Genomic DNA, 20,454 nt, shown 5'->3' on the forward strand with positions numbered 1-20,454 from the left:
GCTCGGGAATTTTGGGAATTTTGAAAAAAAAAACAACTATGCAAATTAAACGCTGAGCAATACAAACATCATTCTAAACTCTATTTTAAAGATGTATGGAATGCAGCACACGCTGCACGTTGAGTTTCAACCCTCCACTGTGCATTCTTCCATCACATGCACAGATAACTCCCAGCATCCTTCACTCTACAGCAGGGCTACTGAGGCCTGCTGTAGTGTGCAGGACGAGTCAGGTAAGTTTCAATGATATTAATGGGAAAATATATTAGCATGCTGATTGAGGATTGTTCATCTGTTCATATTTCCATTCATTTATCCATCAATTGTAAAATATGTTTACAGACGATTCCAATTGTTTGGCTAACTATTTATATCTCTGGCATTGCATTAGTGTTTTTTTACAAACTTTTTTCTCATCTTATTCTACAGAACTATGCCACGTGCACTATCTCATGTGTGGGGACATTTCACCCCATCCAATGTAGAAGGAAAGGCTGTGTTCATTTGCAAATACTGTGCAAAGACCTATGTTAAGAATGACACAAAGATGCAGAAGCATATAGTCAAGTGCCCAAAGTTTCCTCAGGGCTATGTATATGACAAGGTAAATACAGTTAGTATAAATTACCCATAACATTTCCAGTTTATATCCGTTAATTCCCTTATATTCCCATGGAAAGTTTCCAACTTTGAATATTCCCAGAATTTTGCAACCCTAAGCATGGCACAGACGGACATAATTTAGATCCCTGCTAATCAAGCTGAAACGTGGGGCGTTTGTTGATAAGTGTTCTTCTCTGTACTTGTTCTCATCAATTCTTAAGTTTGCAGTCTATATAAAGATGGACGACGTGTCTCCACTTCCTCCCACCATCTAAAAATGAAGCTAAAATATCTCTGGAGAAGAACGCTGCCATTTTACGCATTTGTGCAAGTAGTGATCGGCCTTCAGGAGCCGGTCGAGATGCTTTGGCTTCACTTCAAGTCGTCCAGCTTTAAATACGCTCTATGAGCTGAAAGTCTTCTTTGGTCCGTTCAGTCACTTGTTGAGCTCTAATTGAACAAACTGTGTTTCCCGTTCGTCTTCCTCAAGCTACAGAACTGGGGCGGGCGATGGTGAAATCTTTCCCACCAGCGAACTGTCACCTTCGCTCCTCGTCATGATCATCCGGCCTTCGCTTCTCATCCAGCCGACTGTGCCAAACAATTTTGCTCTGAAGATTTACATCCAGGCAACTCAATAAGAGCTGCATTTGCATAAACGCCTCCCACGCAGTCACAAATTACAGGACTCATCTCCTCTAAAGGGAAGCGGTTAGAGGAAACCTCGAGACCGACAAACAGCGCATGAATGACACTTCCTGCTTGGCAGCCGACGGGAGAAAAACTAATTGAAGAAATATATATTCATAAATATATATTTAAAAGACATTAAAACCAGTTAATTGGTCCCAGATGAGCGCTCGCTGTTGCTTTACGTCTTGGCGGTCTTGATGTTGGCCTGGTCTCACTGCACAGGTGGTGAATCCATACATTGATAAAACACAACCCGAGTGTTTTAGCATTTAACCGATGGTAAAAAAAAACAACTCCTACTGGAAGCCAATTCAGATTACTGCAGACATTAGGAAAACGACCTCCGCGGTTCATCTCATGTCCTGCAGAGAGAGAGAGGGTGAATAAAGGAAGACCAGCAGCATTTTTTCCCCAATATATAACTTTATTTAAAATATTGTTACAATTTATTACTCTACACAACATTTTCAAATCTTTTTGTCCTTTTCCTTATATTGGTTAGTAAACCTTTGTGTTTTTTATTTTTAAGATATAAAAACTCTCCATGTTGTAGCGTAGTTCAGCATCAGGTGTTAATCGACGTCTTAGTAAATGCAACACTGCTCGTTACACTGTGTGGTTTAACTAATCCTCCATCTGCGGCCCACACAACTAAATTAATGATTTGACGGCGGCTCGAGCACTGTACACTAAAATTTCCCCAATAGTTAAAATTTCTGCTTAAATAAATAAAAAGGTTTTGAGGTTGGAGAAACAAGAGTGCATTTTGTCCAAAAGGATATCATTTTTTCTTTTCTTCTTTTTTTAAAACAGCTATTTACAGGTTATGCTGAAGACAGACAAACAAGACTTATAGGTTTTTTTAAACTGATGCCTACTCGTCGTCATGGAGAAGCCCTGTTTCAAAGCAACGGACAGAAAGTAATTACATAGAAAGGTTAACACTTTTCAAACAGCACTTAGATCCAACCCTTCGTTTTAGTAATCTGGGGGGCACGTCAGCTGAAGGTAGAAGGCCGGCGGCTGATGCCCCCCCCCCCGAGCTGGACGTGCGTTCCGGAGGTCGACAAACATGGAGTCTACACAGAAGCTGTTGATGAGACTGACCCCGGAGCCCGAGAGCCCAGTGAAATGCTTTTTTTCTTGAAATATCAGAAAGGATCTAGTACGTTCTCTGCAGCTGAATGAGGTTGGGTGGAAATCTGTGATGATTTGGCACATGAGACTCGGAAAGACGGACGTGTTTCCATAGCAACTGCATCATTTCGACGTGCATTTTCCACAGCGGGGTTTGGACGACCACAAAGTTTCTGAGTTCCATGTGCGGTCCTCACACGAAGCGACGTGTTTTTTTACCATGTTTGTTTTTACCGTGAAACATTCTTTATATCTGTAAAAGTTCGATCGCTTTTCATAAATAATCTTTCTCTTGCGAGCTCGGGCCTGTCCAGCATTTCAGACACGAACACAGGCGGCCCACAGCACACTGACGGACAAGAACTATCAAACACGGGCCCACCGTACAAAGACGCGCTTCTTAACATTCCTGTCATCTCTCCGCTTTCACTTAAAAAAACCGTTACCATGACATTTATCTCACTGGTGGCCCCGAGACGGACGACAACTGACAGTACGCACGCCTCACAGCCTCTTACGGCGAGCGGAGGACGACACCTGGCGTGGACGAGACGAGCCGGAGAAACACAAACAAATTTTTTTTTTTAAAACAGCAGTTTTCTAAAAGGCTTATTCACAGCAGCACGAGCCACAGGGACGCACAACAAATATCAAACGGTTAAAAAAGAACAACACTGTTTCGAACACACGGTCGGGAGGAGTGAGTCAGTCGGCTGACGGGAATAAAAGGAACACCGGGTGTGTTGCGCCAACGTGGTGCTGCCACGGCAACCACATCCCCCTGTGATGACGGGAGACCAACCTGGAGTAAGAGCAGAGGACAGGACAGACCAACACACACACACACACACACACACACACACACACACACAACCCAACACAATCTAACCGACTCTCCCTCTCCAGCTTAGAAAAGGAAAAAAAAACCTCATGGTTGAACAGCTTTAATTCTCGTCATCCATCTCTAAATTGGCCATTACTTGAGCTGTCAAAATGACCATCCAGCAATTTGCACATTGCAGTCTCCCTCTCAATCCAGCCATCTCTGGGCTGAGTGTAAAACATACATCATTCTGCCACAGTTAAGGACGTACATGTATTGCTATAGGCTGCTGTGTAACCGACGCCTGTTCTCGAGAGGCAACAACGGGGAGAAAACAGAACGGCTTCGTGAGGCTGCATTTAGCAATTTTGTCAAACCCAAAACACGGAGCGGCAGGGCAACGGGGACTTGTGTGTGTTTGTGTGTCTGTGAATCCGAGCTTGACAATAGGGAGACGCCTCCTATTTGTCTCCATCTGTCTGGCATCTCCACTCTCGCATAGATAGAAAAAACCTCATCTTCATTTACTGGCTCCCACACCGACAGCTCATCAGACACGTCCAATCAGAGCTTGAAAGCTTATCAGCAATGTCATTGATAGACATAGAGGACACTAAACACAGCGGCCACACACACAAACACACACACAGACACACAAAGACACACGAGCCTGCTCCAAGATGAGGGACTGAAAAGCAAATTGGGACTAAACCTTGAGATGAAACAGACGTTTTTATCAAACCAGAAGCTCAAAGCTCGACTGAGGAAAGAAGAGACCTATAGAGTTGAACCTGCTCTCCAATTCAGCGTGATTGAATAAAAACATTATTCTCAGTTTCAGGTTTTTTTGGTTGCTGCCAGAAGGTTGAGTGAGGGACAAGAGCGAGTCAGTAATGGAATTGGCCGAGAAAAAGCTACAAGCCCTTCGTGGGATAAACAAAACTCGTATCACAGGAGAACTCTGCGCACAGCGTCTCTGATCGGATTCTATATCCCCGGAAAAATTTAAAAACACAAATAAACCTTTGATTTTGTGAAGAAAAACAAGACAAAACAACATTTTCAAAATCGAAATCAATCTGTGTAAATCATAAAAGTGTCATATAATCATTTCATATGCACACACGGCTAATACTGTTTCAATTTTTAAGAGGCAGACAGATGCCGGCTGATGGCCATGGTTGCAGTCGCACAACTTCATGCACCATCTACACTCAGTTCAACACAAACACACACAAATACACACACACACATTCACCATCTGTCCTCCTGACGTGGTTAATGGACAAACTGCAGCGGAGGAATACTTTTGGGTGAGTTACAGAGCCCGAGGGAGCACTTCATAAGATCTCTACTTCTTCAAAGACCCACAACTACATTTGCCTTACACTCTGCTGCCCCCTGCTGTACGTTCAGGAGAACAGCAGCTCACCAACTCCAAACCTCTCCATTCCCCAGCACTTATATTCATATTCTGTCGGCCCGATTGCTTGTGCAGAACACGTGACATTACAACATCATCGAAGCTTTGGCCCATCAACCCTTTTGTTCAAGACATCACTCTTGCACAGAGCCGAGAAGGAGAAAAGCCTTTTCCTCTCAACTCCACAAAAATCACCACAATAAAACACTTGCGAGCTGGGGGGGGAATACCCATACTGACATTAATGGTTGACGTGGTTTTCAAGTAATGACGGTTAGACCAGAAGACGCGACGAATGGAGATTAGAAGGAGCAGCTTCAATGCAATTCAGTTAGTGTTATTGTGTTAAGTCAATAAACCGATTATTAGAGGTCTTACATTAATCTATCAGATTGTTAAACCAAACATAGAATTAAAAACGTGTTCCCTCCCGTCAGTTTTTTGTTTAGTTGTTTTAGTTACATTTGTGTCGCGGATGTTTCCGGACAGAGACAGAATACTTCGGACCTCACGGATAGAAAACATCACTTTTGTGTTAATGTCCAGCATCGGTGTGACAGCACGACTTTGCCGTCTTTGTCACTAACTGACAGAAGTGAAAACCCTGTTTGTCTGCATCGCTCCCTCATTGTTTTCTCCTCCGTCGACACAGCTCGGTTCATCAGCAGACAGAGTCTCTCCAGGTGCGAGACCCGGGCGTCGGGATCCCCCCCCCCCCCACGGTGTCGCTCCCTGGTCACGTTGCTTTGAGCAAACGCTGCGGTTGACGCCGAACCAGTCACACACACACACTGTAGATATGTGTTAGATCTCAACCGCAGGCGAGAATTCTGCTCGTGTCCTGCCACATCTCAGGGAGATTGCATGGTGGAAAACAACAGACACACTATGGAGATCTAGTAAATGACATGAAAGCTGACTTGTGTTAACTTCCATCGCTCTTCTTGCTGTGTGTATCCCTGGGTCCGGTTACGTGTGACTGTTCCAATTTCCCACATTCGTCGCTTCACTTCCAGTTCTCTGTCCTGTGTTTGTTGATGGGCGCTCTCTCAGGGGTGGCTGTAATGATGCAAGTGGACCAGTTCTAGTTTGTGTGGTGGCCGATGGTTTTAGGAAGTTGCAATCTCCCCCCCTAGGTGGCGCCATCCCTTTTGCTGCGTCTCCAGAGGAGGCAGGATCTCTGGAAAGGAGAGACGGTTCAGGGGAGGAAGTCTAAATGATGGGCTGTTGATCAACTTCATGCTACTAATGTAAATGCTTCAACAATACAACATAGATGTCAGTGTGTCTGAGTCTGTCCCTTTGCAGCAGGAGGTTTCCCTTTCCTTGTTTCTGAATGTCTCGGACTTCCCTTCTCAGCTTCTCTGTCTTAGCTGCTCACTATGTCCTCCTTCATACAACTCATTCTTGGAGTTCGCACTTGGTCGTCCACATACTTGTTTCGCTTGTCTTGTTTATTTCGTGAGCCAAGGGGGAAATAGTTTCAACTTCCCCCTGATGACTCTGACAGCGAGTCACATGCCCCGATGTGCATCTATTCCGAATTCCTACTTCCCTCCACCAGGATGTGTCTTCTCTCAGCAACCTGATAGCCTCGGAGGAGAATTTACTCTCCTAAGCTGTTAAGTGCTCTGGTGAACAGTCTATAAAACGTCTCTGCAGTTTTTCTGCTCCACTTTGTTTAGTTCCTTATAGTGAAATAGGAGCGGCAGAAAAGAGGTAAAACAATACAAGCGTTTCTGAATGTGCCTCTTCTAGGGCCAGGTGTAATTTAATGTCACTGAACTTAAAATGCTCATAAACCTGTTAAGGATTCCCATATATTTTGCCTCACACTGTACTTGCCTGTATCCTCTCCCTGTCCTTGCCCTTTTAGTTTTTTGCCAGACAGGAAACTTTTGCATAATTCATTGAGCTTGATGAGTCCTGTCAATCTAATCGCCGCTCGGCATCACATCTGAATACATAATTCTTCCTGATTTGCTCCAGACAAAAATTAGACCTCTTAGTGTTCAGTGTGCGTTCTATCAATTAGGATTTAGAGGGGTGGAAACTACTTGCTACTCACCAGTGTTACTGCAGTTTTTGTTGTCTTTGTCAGATGCCTCTTCCTCAACCTGAAAGCCAAGAGATTAACACACAAGACATAGAAAGAAAACAGGTTAGGTGTATTCCTGAAGGAGATTGCAATCATAAGCTAAGTTTAGAGTTTCAAAACTTGGCACGGAGTCATGTGCTTCCCGGAATGAAAGAGGAAAGGAGTGGTCCTTACCTGTTTCCTCCACTTCAGCTCACAAAAGACCCGCTCAAAGCACTCGTGCATGTAGTTGAACTGGGAGAAAGAAGCAAACACAATTGTTATTCAGCCTTTAATATTCAAACCAGTCGGCGAAGTAAGAAGAATAAGTTGTATTTCTATCCATTGTGTTCGCTTCTCCTTACTGCAGCTTTGATAACATGTGAAAGAAAGTGTGTAGACTATTAAATTCCACAATTATTGCCTATGAATTGTTCTAGAACTTACATTACTGGTCACTCTAAAACGTTAAATACCAACAAAGCGAATACAAAGATAAATAAAACACATTCAAATGACAAAAAGCAGATCACTCACATATGGAGTGAAGATCTTGACCCAGCGAGGTTTCTTCTCTCCTCTGGCATACTCGAAGCAGAAAGCCATCCCCTCCTCGTCAGTGTCCCAGCGCTGCATCTCCCCCCACTCGAACGCTATCACCTGGTTCTGAGGGAGACACAGTGGGTGGACACTAGATAAGTCTTGTGCATATGTATGGTTCATCAATGCTTAAATCAAATAATGTAGGTATATCCATATCTTGACTGAGACTCAGGCACACACTCACCTCCAGCGTGCCGTCCTCCGTGCAGGCGTGCAGCTTGAAGTGATGGATGCTGATGGCTGTGATGACGTGTCCCTTCCTCCTGGAGTCGCAGGAGCAGTGTGGGAACGCCACCTCGTTGTAGCCCTCACACGTCCGCAACAGGCTCAGGTACTAAAAGATACGAGTTATAGAGCATTATGGATCTGTCACTATTACTGGGAATAACCTGGTTTACCTCAAAGTCTAATTACTCTAAAACCCTAGTTAACGATAAAGGTGATTTCCATCTTGATAAACTCTCAATGTTACGGAAAAAATGTGTTTATTGCTCAAATTTAAAGTGGCTGTAGTAAATGATCTGTTATGTATGTAAAAAAAATTAAGTGCAATTTAGTGCAGGCTGTATATTTTATTTATTTATATTTATTTTTATAGAAATAGGATGATCTATCTCTACACATAAGAACCCAAAAGTCCCCAGAGGCAGCCTTGTTGTTAAACTGTCTAATAAAACATTTATTTATCATGTGTTCAGCTTTTCCTTCAAACATACTGGTGTGAAAAAAAACATTATATTTCAACTCTGAGACCAAATCTCATCTTCCAAAAGGAATTAGAGCATATTTCAAATCACCAGAGCCTGCAGTAAACTATCAGTGGGTTTGGCAAGTCTACTCAGGTCGAGGGTGCACACTATCTCACCTGGAAGATATGTCCTCCCAAACTTGCAAACAGTACTCTTTGGATAAACGGATGACATATTCAAGGTCTAAATAGTAAATAAATAACTTTCTCACTTACAATGCTTCTATCATTCTGAATCCAGCCCACCAATCACCATTCCCTTCCCCTAGCCCCTCTGGTGTAGCCTTAATATCTCTGCTTTCCTTCTTGTATGTGTTTTGCCCTCACCATGTACATGTATAACATACTGCTTATGAGAATACCAGCTCATTAGAACTGTGTCTCATGTTTGAATGTGCAAAAAAGACTCCTATTGAGCATTGAAAACTGGCTTTATAATACAAATAAATAAAAGCAGTGTCTACATTTTAATGAACAACTTTGGAAACGGGATTAAACGCTCTGGGTATTAATTTCTTTCCTTTCATTCCTCTACATTCACCTTCCTGTGTCTTTATCATGCAAATCCAGACTTGTTTGTGCAAATTTGGACTTCATCAACAAATAAGCTCACTGAAGTCCATGTAAATGAGGGTTGATTTTATATTAATTTGTCTAAGGTTTCTCTTCAAAAGCTTGGAAATGTGCTCGGTGGCTACAGAGTTATAAGTTGCACTTTGATTTAATTTTCATTACATATTCTGCCAATGATCAATAAGTTCAGGTTTTGGTGATGGCTCTGGTCACCAGGCAAAAAGTGCAGTGATCCCAATCCCCTCCCCAAACAAAGACTGGTTTGTTGGACTGACCGTGGCCATCTTGCGCTGCTCTGCCAGTTTCTGCAGCTGGTAGGATTTGTCCTCTGTTTTTATGAATCCCTTCTTCACATCATCCAATGCCTGGTGAGACAGGGGGGGTGGGGTGGACGGAGGGTTAGGGTGGCATGAAGAGATACAACACCATTTACATTTTATAAGCAGATATTCTGGTTCAAGTTAGTGAATTCGTCCATTTATAGCAATAAGCCCTTGAAAGTTCAGCTATAATTGATATTCCCATAATAAAAATCAATCAAATGACAATGTGAAAACAAGGTGAGCAGTAATTTCCATTATTAAGACAGGACTGTGACAGCCCATTCTAATTTGTCCTGTCAGTTCCTTAATGAACTGAAAATAATAACATAGAAGATATTTAACGTGGTGTTTCGCTGTTTCTGTCTCCTCTCTATTTCTGAAATACTAAAATCGGACTGATCATGGAAAGCATGAGCAGAAATCCTGGCGTCTTTGTTGCCTTGTGGACTGACAGTGAACTGGGCTCATTAGCCAATCACAATAAGCCCCCCACCCCCCAGTTTGGCATCAATTATTACAGGTGGTAAACCCAATGCTGGTTAACACCACAATGCAACATTTAGTGGCATAAGAACCAGATATTTCCCTTTTGAGCTGGTGGAGGCCGACTGAATACTGTTACAATCACCAGGCGGCAGAACCCAGGTATCCATTACAGGTTTAAATATTCTAGTTGTCTCGTTTATCAGGAATGTAAGAACTGAGCTGACTTTCCTCAGACAAATATTCCTACCACATTACGTCTGGACCTCACGTGACTAACAGGCTCCAGGTAGTGACCTTTATTGGTCAGCGGCCAGCCTGAAGGCTGCTGCCACAGCTACGGCTATTTTTAGTGCATTTGCATTAGAGGATTACTTTTTCCACTTCACACTTATGCTTCAAAAATTGTGGCAACTGGCTTCAACTGGCTTTTAGAATATTATGTTACTCTGGCTTCCTGAATAAATCCACAGGAGGTGGCCTTTCAAAGCAATGGGCTCTTTGTTTTACGTTCATTATGTAATTCGTGGGACTTTGAGATAGTGGCTTAATATTTTGTTTAGGATGTGACTTGTTAGAATGTCAGTGGGAGATAAGGGTAAACCTTTGTGTCCATTGCTGACATCATATCAGGAAATAGCCTGACAAAATGGACATTGTTATTATGGGTGCTCTAATTATCTTTTTAGTCTCACGATAATATGATTATATTATGTTTTGACTGTATAAAATAACAGATATACAAAGATTCTGGATGACTGAACCTATATGTGTTTACACTGATTAAAATGCAAGAGCCATAGTAAAAGCAGAAATCTGTCCACTAGCCAGAGAACTGAAGACTGAGGCCAGCTTAGATGGTCAAAAGAGACTAAACTTATTCAGTACATTTCCATGATAATGGCAGAAATTATACATTAACATTCAGAAAGAAGTATACAAACTCTTTGAGGAGACAGAAGGTGTAATTGGAAAATTGTGCCCAGCTCCCATCAGGTTATAGCAAATGAGATTCAATGATCCTTATCACCTGGTGAAAGCAGTAGTGCAGTGCCAGCGGATTGTCTCTTAGTAACTCCTCCTCCTGGAAGCTGAACAACCACTTGCGGAGCGCCAAGCACGTCCCCGGCACCGCCGACGTGTAGTTCTGCACGTAGAGCTTGTGGGGAAACTCGTTGGGCGCCAGCTTCCGTACTGTGACAAAAAAAAAGAAAACAGGTGAGGGATATTGATGTGGACAGTGTGGGGGTGGTCTGTTTAGTCATTAAAAAGATAATTCATAATAACCTGCATTAAAATTACCCTCACTGTCCAAAACTGCAGACATACCCTGAGGCCCATGAATCAAACCAGTGGGATGATGCAGGTCTTTATTTAGACCTGTAGCATCCCATCTTTATTCAGTGGTCATGTGATGAAGTCGGAGTAGAGTTTTAAATGAAGCGTGTAAAACATGCTCAGTGAATTTTTGCTGTGAAAACATCATAAACATGAAATACACACAAGGTTCTTACCAAAGGAATGGTTGATGACCTCAAAAAGGGCGAAGTAGCTTGCCATAATACTGTCCATTCCAACCTTCAACACTAACGCCTAAAGGAAGAGCAACACAGTCAGTTATATAAGAAAAACATTGTTTGGAAATTTGTATTCACACTCAAACTGCAAATGTTGTTTTCTTCCAGTGTAAACATATGTTTGCATCGATGGAATATCAAGTATTTGGAGTAGATTGGACTTTGTAATCCTCTGTGCCACAACAAAGGCTAAAAACTGAATGCAAAGTCCAGTTTACACTTTCAAACTATGGAGGCAATAACGTGTAAAAGAAAGGTTAACGACTGGTTCCAGCAGATGTCATGTGATCTCACCTGGTACACCTGGTCCGTGGTGCTGTTTTTGCGGACTCTGACGGAGATGGTGGTCTTGTCAGGGAGGGCTATCCGCAGCTCGACATCTGTCACTCCATTGTAGTTCTGCACAGAGGAGCAAAACACTATGAGAACAAAAGTCATGCTGCACTGACTCATGTATGGATTAACGGATTAACTAAAGGTGAGTTCTGTGTTGTATGAGAGTGCAATGAATGCAATGTGTGTTTGGGGATTAAAAACATAAACATAACAAAACCAGAAAGTCCTTTTGGTAAGAAGTCCTAATCCTTTTTAAGTTTTTCTGTCAGTGCAAAATAATTTTAGTAGAACTTTACTGGTTTTGCTACAGTAAATTCTCCAAACACTTGTAAGCCTATGTAGTTAACTGATATCCAGATTGGTTAGCAGGGCGGCCATACAAAGAATGAAACTAAACTGCCTTAAGTGTTGTTGAAAGTAGACGGGAGAAGGTTAAATAAAGACATTTAAAAAGTAATTTAAGTCCCTAAGAGTCTCTTGAATGGCCCCATTAGAGTTTCTAAACTGAGCTCGACCATGGGAAAGGCACATCAGATAATGTAAATAACAACAAGTGCTAGGGAAGTTACACATCTGGGAAAGTTTTTGGAAAAATTTGCCGTAAAAAAACCATCTCAGAAAGAGATAGATCCAAATCTTGTATCGCTGTTCATTCAGTCGCCACAGTCTTTAGACAGGAATTAATGGGAAACAGTGATATACGAACAGTGTAATAATCAGAGAAGCATACCTCGTCTGATTCAGAGAGAAACTCCTGCATGATGTCACTCTCCCCGATCACCCGCACAGAGCAAACTGGAGACACACAACACAGACAAGGATGAAGAGAAAGAGAGTGGGGGGGTGGGGTGTTCACAATAAATAAGATAAACAAAAAAGACGGCTCATTCTGCTTGTATCCTGTGATCAGGTTCACAATATTCCACATTTAAAGGGGAAAAAACTGACCACAACCAGAGCTCTGAATATTGTCTTTCCTCACAAAATAATTCCAGCACTATGCAATTCATCATTCTTTCTTTTGTTATTATTGATATTAAAGATTTCGGTGGAGGGTCTAAATACATTCTCGTACTTTAACATCAACCTTTGACAATGGACCTGTAATTCCTCTCGATTGACGTATGGATCAGTAACAGAAAAGCCTTTTGTCTTTGCTCGAACTGAAGATGAACACAAGCCTTTCTCTACACTGGTGACATTTCCATATCAGCCTACCTCGCTCGAGATATTCCTCCAGGCCTCTACGCCGAGCATCCAGCTGCTGTTCAGAAAGGGAGAAGGGCCATTTCCCTGGAATCTTTGGGAAGTTGAAGTTGGCATACTCTCTCTTCAGGTTCTGGTTCAGGATGGCGAACTCCCGGTAGCGCTTTGAGCACAGCTGCCTACCCGACATGTACACATTGTACACCTACAGCCATTGAAGCAAGAGTAGAAAGGCTTTAGAGGGAAACATATTTTATTCACTCTGCGATCATGTATTTTCATCATATATGGGACAGGTTTTAGGAGCAGACGCGAGGCTATTTCCAGAATGAAAGATGTTTAGGGTCACCGTGTCAAATGAGCACTCACCACAAACCTCTCGGAGTGCTGCTCCACATGTTTGTACGTGGGAACGGAAATGGGCACAGCCTGCTTGTCGCTGTAGTCGTAGTTTAGTTGGACTTCCTCTCCTCCTTCCAACCCATCGCCCTCCTGAGGTGGAACGGAGAGCACAGCCAGAACCAGCTCCTTCTCCCCTGCTCGGATCAGGTCCACGACCTGCTTGTGGGTGGCCCCTTCCACGCTCACCCCATTACTGGAAGAAATGTGAGAGTAAGAACAACAAAGTGAGATAATGAAGTGAGATAGGACTTTTTAAGAGCCTTTTTTACATGATCAATTATCAAAAGATTTGACCCCAGCAGAACTTGACCGGATTTTACGATCAAATATGAAATTATTATATTGAATGGTAGCGTATCTATTTACTAATACCACTTCTTAGAAGAATTCAAATGGGTAATAACATACACTGTCCTGATAGCTGTACCCTTTATTCCCCACATTAAAATCCAGAGAGTAGTCTGCTTTATGTAAGGTAACCTGAGGCCAACCTGTGGCACTAAAAACTGAGTCATTGGCCTGATGTCACTGAAGGAATGAAACTGATAGCAGAGACACTTCCATTTTATAACGGCTCTGCTAAAGAAATGGCATTTGGGGCAGATTGGTGAAGCCACAGTCGATAAGAAATTCACTTAATAAATAATACAGACTTCAGCATCTGTAATAGTCATACAAATGGCACTTGAATCCCTTATCTTCAGCACAACAATATAATAGATAAGTATTAATGGTGCAAATATGTGTCCTGTTTGTGTCTTTTTATGTTGTGGCGGTGGTTCATATTATGTCATTCATTGACAAACACAATGTGGGGAGCGCTGAGTAACCAGGTCAGCTCTAATGTCTCCCTCTCCTTTGGTGCCGTGAGACACCTCCCTCCTCGGCTTTACCGAGGCCAGATGGCACGGGCATCAGGTGTCTCTGTTAATCTTCAAATGAGAAACAGCGGGACGGAAACATGAAAGGAGGGAGTGAGCAAGAGCAGAAGCAGAGGTCTGTCAACTCTACATGCCATGTCTCCATCCCTGTGTAAAATGTGGAGGACAAGTCTGTCGTGAAAAACAAAAGTAAACACCCGGAGATGAGAAGAGCTGGTTGCGTTGTGAGAAAAGGGATTAAAGTGACTGAGAGCTAAATTTGAGGTGTGAGACCGGGAAGATAAAGGTGTTTCAGTCACGCGACTGTTATCCAATCATCCTTGTGTCAGACAAAACAGAAGCTGCAATACCGACCAGACAGGTGTCTCAGCAGCTGATCTGCAAGTAGAGATGTTCAGATACTGATATCTGAACATCTCTAACAGCAAGAAAGAGGGTTGGTAGCAGGTGAATTTGGCTAAGATAAGAATTAAGCAACATTACACTAAAGTAGGACTGAAACCATTTGGTTATCAGCTAGTTCTCTCCTTGATTTCTAAGTGAATATACTGTGAATACAAAAAATAAACAAAATCTCAACAGGAGATAAACAAGCTGCTCTTCACAGGAGATAAGTTGTGTTTTCAAGGTCATCGAGTTTCAAGGCATCACATTTGGCTCAAAGTTGAAATTGTGAAAATCAATGAGGAAAAATGATTAACTGAAAGGTAATCAGGTTCACTGATTAATGGCCGACTGACTGATAACGGATCACTCATGTGAAGCGTTACAGGACCTTGTGGCATTACTGCCTCCTCTATATACATAGGGAGAGCACAGACTTTGAATATCTATTATTAATTTTAAGTTGACATATATGTAACATTCTACACAAACTGCACTCAGGCAGATGTCAGAGTCTAGAAATACAACCTGTTAGCAGCTGAACACAGATGAAGTCAACCCTTTCATTTGGTCATAAAACTTTGAAGCAAAACGCTGACACCTGACATACTTCAGCAGATGATGTTTTGGCTTTTTTTGCGAAATAGCCCAGCTGGTTTATACATCACATGATAACAACCAGTCCCGTCACATGACCCAGAGAGCCATTCAGCAGTAAAGTCTAGAGAATGCATAGGGTTGGTAGATTCCGCAGCAACTTAAAGTACGGCCATTGTTCCTTGTTTTCAGTTTCTATTCTCCATTAGTGCTGGGTTTAACAAAGTTCATTGTAATAAATGGACCATGTTTACCCTGCACACACTGGCACTGAGCCAGAAATACATATGGTCCTATGAGAAAGATATGTAACATGTATATAGGAACGGAACATATGTACTACGAACATGTTACTCATTTGCATTATTGAGCCCTTATTGGTCGGGGGAATGGTCAGGCCATGGTTTAATGGTGTATTATTAGAAGTCTGAATATATAATATGAGCTGATGGAGGCTCTATTGGGAAGTCATTTATCTTTTATATAACAATAATGATAACAAAAGTGTATTTATATATCACTTAACAATCCTCAGGATCCAATGTGACGAGGAGGCCACACAACAGGGTAGTGTTCAAACTAAATGAATAGATGTAGTCACAAGAAAACCTGAACACGTAAAAGCAGTAATAAGAATATAATGTAATAAAATGAATGGTGAAAAGAAATCAATAAAAACATGGTATCACATGGAAGCAAGTCTATAAAAATGGGTTTTAGGAAGTGATTTAAAAATAAGTCTCTCACTCTGGGAGCCTTATCTAAATATACCTGTCTCCTTGCACTGTGAACCCTGTACAACACTCCGCTCCATATACACTTACTTCACATCATATGTGATATGTGTTAATATAAACCATATTGATATTATATATAATTTTATACAATAATATTGTCTTTTGCACGCTCTGTCTACATATTCTTACACTCATAGTATATTTTATTATCTATTGTATAGTCAAATACTTATATTTATACCTCTACTATATATCATATCATACTCTCTGTATATTCTTTGTATATATAAGTCTATATACACATATTTATACATGTGTACATGTTATTATTATTATTATTATATTTACTATTATTATTATATATACTGTTGCTGCTGCCATTATTACTATATACTGCTATTATATTGGTATAATTACTATCATATATAAATATATATTATGTTATATTATATACTATATATACTGTACTATTTTTATATACTGTGTAACAATAACATTACCATCATATCATCAGTACTATTACCATCATCTTGCCACTGCACCTTATCTACCTATTTATCTTGTGTTTCTGTTTTTATTCTTTCTACCTCAATATTTTTTATTTTATTCTATTGTATTGTATTTTATTGTATTCAAATATACCGGCTGCTATGACGACTTAATTTCCCTTCGAGGATGAATAAAGTAATCTATCTATCTATCTATCTCCTCAGGTAGTTCCATTCCAAGCCGAGGGGCCGGGGGAGGATCTGATCAGTAGAATCTTAAAAATCAATTCTAAACCGGACATGGAGCCAATGGATAGAAGCAAAGGATCTGGGTGATGTGATGTTTTCCTTTTTCAGACCAGGGAGAAGCCAAAAGCTGCTGATAAGCGACTATTACACATCTATTACACATCTATTAACGGCGAGAGGAAGTGGGGAACAAGTTATTTCCATCCTGAACTCTTCTGTGGGAGAATGAGACTTGTCCTACTGCTGTGATGTCTGTCCAGGATCCAGCCATGTGTGTCACATCCACCCAGGGACACTGATAACGACATGTAAACAATGAGAGACATCTAAAAACTGTCCCATGTAAACAACACGGCTGATCAAGAGATGTCTCCTCCAGACACAGACACACACAGACACACACACACACACACACACACACACACACAGACAGACACACACCCTCCATATGATGTGGAATGTGAGTAGTAGAATCACACTCTTCTTGCTCCAGGCTCACAACACACACACATCTGCTCCATTAGACAACACAATGTCAACAATGAGAGACATCTAAAAACTGACCCATGTAAACAACACGGCTGATAGAGAGATGTCTCCTCCAGACACAGACACACACCCTCCATATGATGTGGAATGTGAGTAGTAGCATCACACTCTTCTTGCTCCAGGCTCACAACACACACATCTGCTCCATTAGACAACACAATGTCAACAAGGCTGTCAGCTAGCTTGTCTCCCCCGGCTCCACAGGACGTTAGCTACCTGGCTCCTCGGCTAGCTGAAGCTAATCAACATGCACAGGCTGTGCTGGAACTTATGTAAGCTGGTTAGCCTCCTGGTGAAGTCACTAGCGTTAGCATCCGTGAAGCTACATCCACACACACACACACACACACAACACAAACCCGGGTAAATAACTAGTTGTGCTGCGTACACGACCCATTTCGTTGTCATCATAACACACACACAAGTGACGTCGCCGTGTAGCCCCGGGGACGGCTAGCGGTACCACACGCCTGCCGGAGCGGGCTCCAGCTAGCCGCAGCATGCTAGCTCTCCCGGGCGGACTTACACTTCCAGGATCCGGTCCCCCTTCGCTATCCCGGCTCGGTCCGCGGCTCCCCCGGGCAGGACGGCGCTGACATGCTGCAGAGGAGCGTACAGTTCCCCGTTGATGCTCCGGAGCTGCCCCCCTTCGCTGACTTGACCGCGGACGTTGAACCCGTAGCCGGACTCCGACTTGACGATCCTCACGGAGCGGGGACCGGAGGTGACCGTGGTGGTGGTGGTGGTGGTCTGGCCCGCGGTGCTAGAGGAGCCGGCGGCCGGACCGCTGCGGGATGCCGAGGGCTGAGCCGACCGGGTTTCATCGCCTTCTTCATCCGCCATCTTATCCACAGACCGTACCCCCTCCTCCGCCTCCTGCTGTCGGTGTCTTGTGCTGAATTCAAAACAACACTCGGGCTCTGTGCCTCCTCGGTGCCTCGGTCACGTCAGCTCCACAGACCCGCTCTGTTGTGGATGACCCGCCCCCAGAAAGCGTCACAAGACCCGGCCACTCAACGTGACCTCGCGGGGGCGGCACCGGAGCGCAGGTCTTTTCATTTTTTAAAAAACCTTATTGTCTCTGATGAGTATTTATTTACTATTTATCAACTGTATCATCATCAGATCTGATCATGTGACAGTGGAGGAACAGGTTCATGGATCTGAGTGGGTTGTTAATCACTTTATTGTGGTTCTTTTTTATTTTTAATACTCTTAAAAAAACATTAAAAAAACAAAACAGGCAACAAAACAAAAAAAAAAAAAAGTCCCATCCCAAACTAACAATGAGCACTGCAATATATATCCTTACACACACACACATATATATATATATATATATACACATACACATATGGGTGGATGACATGACGCATGATTTTTATGTAATTAAGTGTGAATGTTTATTTAGATGCATTTAACCACTTAAACAACAAATGGATGTGATGCATATCATGGTACTTTGTTTTAAACTTATGATTTTGTTTGAAATATCTGTTATGTTTTGATTATATTTTAAGCTGAATACGCAAAATGTCCTGCGGTGTGACCGTAACATAGCTGAAGCATTAAACTTACATATTAACAAAATAAACCAGAAATATCTGGAGCAGGTAATAACTGCCTTGGCATTATATTGTATATAATGACTTTATTAATATTAGGTTTTAATATGCACAAAACTAGTATATTAGTATTTACAGTAAAATATATTTCGTAACACAAATAATGTCCTGTGGCGTGACATGGAAAATCTGATTTTTGAAACGGCAGTTACATGGACAACTATAGGGGCCCTTAGTTTATTCCACTACCATGAAGCCCCCCAGATGTTGGAATGTACCTTGTATGTTGAAAGGTGACTGTGTATAAAATAAATAGAATGAAACAAAATAAAATGAAAAGGCTGTCAGGCCTCCACTTCCAGAAAAAGATTATGACTTATGGTTTCTGTAAGAAGGAATGCACCGGTTCCCAGATCCTCCAAAACTTGACTGATTTGTGGTTAAGGTCATGAGTCAACTTCTCAATAGGAAAAAGAGCAGAAATCGGTGATATCCACATGTCGACTGTAGGGACCTGGGGAGTTGACCACCTCAGCAAAATACATTTTTTAGCCAAAAATAAAAGAATTATCAAGAGAGAATTGGTGTCCGCATCAAAGAGATTGTCTAGGGCAGTGGTTCTTAACCTGGGTTCGATCGAACCCCAGGGGTTCGGTGAGTCACTCTCGGGGGTTCGGCAGGGGTCAAGACACACACAGTATAGCCAGGTTCACACTGGCAATATCTGGACGTTTTTGTCGGCCGTCAAAAAATTGGCTGAAGACAATTTGGCAACACACAATTTTTCTTCGCCGTGTCAGATTACAAATATTTTGTTGCTTAGATAAAAATTGGTTACACAAAAGAAATTCAGCCCACTCGTATTATTCGTGAAGTCCCCCTCCGCTTGGCCGTCATTGGCTGCAGCTGATCACGCCACATTGCTTAGCTTTGATATCTGTGCTGCAGGGAACTTGATGCGCTCAGTAGTCGACTTGTGGCTGTTGTGATTGTACGTCATTCAGCAGAGCCAGCTTCAACAGCAACTCTTCAGAACAACAACGCTCTCAACGTTTTGGTGACCCTTGAGATACTCACAGTGTTTGTTACAACTTATTTTTGCGTGCAATACTTTTCGAGGATGGTAGACATGAAATTTAAGAAAAGGAACAGACTTTGTTGTGAAAATGATATGAGAGTCGCACTTGCCACAGCAAAAATCACATTGATTTGCAATAAATATTATTTATTATATTAGTTATGTTTTTGTGTGAAATTCCTGTTTGTTGGTTTTGTTCTTTGAACACCGTGATTTTGTGTGCACTTGATGCATGGTTAATTTTGTGCACTAACAAAATATATACCTATGTTTTGAAGAAATAATATTTTATTTGTCCAATGACGAAGGGTTCGGTGAATGCACTGATGAAGCTTGCAGGGTTCAGTACCTCCAATAAGGTTAAGAACCACTGGTCTAGGGTATGACTGAGGAGACAGAAAGAAGAAGTCAGCAAAAATATTTTACACGTGACCTCCTGAATTACAGAGTGTACCCCCTTCCAGAAAGTCTGGATACGGTTATTCTGGTTCTTTAATCTGAAAGCAACTTGTCACAAACACAGCAAAACAGGAGAAACTAAACACATGAGAAATAAGTACAGAAGTTTATAGAAAAATATTATGAGGAACAACAACAACAATAAAAATGATAATAAGGAGATTTATTTTAAAATGTGTAGGGAAATTATATATAATGGGTTTCAAGGGTTTTCTAATCATCCATTAGTCTTCTAAGGCGATTAGCAAACACAATGTACCATTAGAACACTGGAGTGATAGGCTAGTTGCTGGAAATGGGCCTCTATACACCTATGTAGATATTTCATTAAAAAGATTTCCACCTAGAATAGTAATTTACCACATTAACAATGTAAATAGTATATTTCTGATTAATTTAATGTTATCTTTTAGGGTTGCAAAATTCCGGGAATATTAAAAGTTTGAAACTTTCCATGGGA

The 20,454-nt window shown here is 41.8% G+C and overlaps 1 protein-coding gene across 1 annotated transcript; it reads right to left on the reverse strand.

Annotated features, from left to right (window-relative positions):
• Positions 1-1,711: 1,711 nt before the first annotated feature.
• Positions 1,712-17,848, reverse strand: snx27a (sorting nexin 27a). Its single transcript, XM_061092780.1, has 13 exons — positions 17,419-17,848; positions 12,975-13,200; positions 12,618-12,810; positions 12,130-12,194; positions 11,358-11,462; positions 11,001-11,079; positions 10,517-10,680; positions 8,956-9,045; positions 7,544-7,693; positions 7,294-7,422; positions 6,952-7,011; positions 6,748-6,796; positions 1,712-5,859 (listed from the first exon to the last, which is right to left on the reverse strand). The coding sequence occupies exons 1-13, from the start codon at positions 17,733-17,735 to the stop codon at positions 5,789-5,791; spliced, it is 1,698 nt and encodes a 565-aa protein (XP_060948763.1). The 5' UTR covers positions 17,736-17,848; the 3' UTR covers positions 1,712-5,788.
• Between the last annotated feature and the right edge of the window lie 2,606 nt (positions 17,849-20,454).

Source organism: Limanda limanda, chromosome 19 (genome assembly GCF_963576545.1).
Source record: "Limanda limanda chromosome 19, fLimLim1.1, whole genome shotgun sequence".
Classification (NCBI taxonomy): domain Eukaryota; kingdom Metazoa; phylum Chordata; class Actinopteri; order Pleuronectiformes; family Pleuronectidae; genus Limanda; species Limanda limanda.

Coding starts and splice junctions, on each gene's coding strand:
- snx27a (XM_061092780.1), bottom strand. CDS start 17,735: ATGGCGGATGAAGAAGGCGATGAAACCCGGTCGGCTCAGCCCTCGGCA. Junction 7,012..7,293: donor TCAAGATCTTCACTCCATAT/GTGAGTGATCTG, acceptor TCTTTCTCCCAG/TTCAACTACATGCACGAGTG. Junction 5,860..6,747: donor CAAAAACTGCAGTAACACTG/GTGAGTAGCAAG, acceptor TCTCCTTTCCAG/AGATCCTGCCTCCTCTGGAG.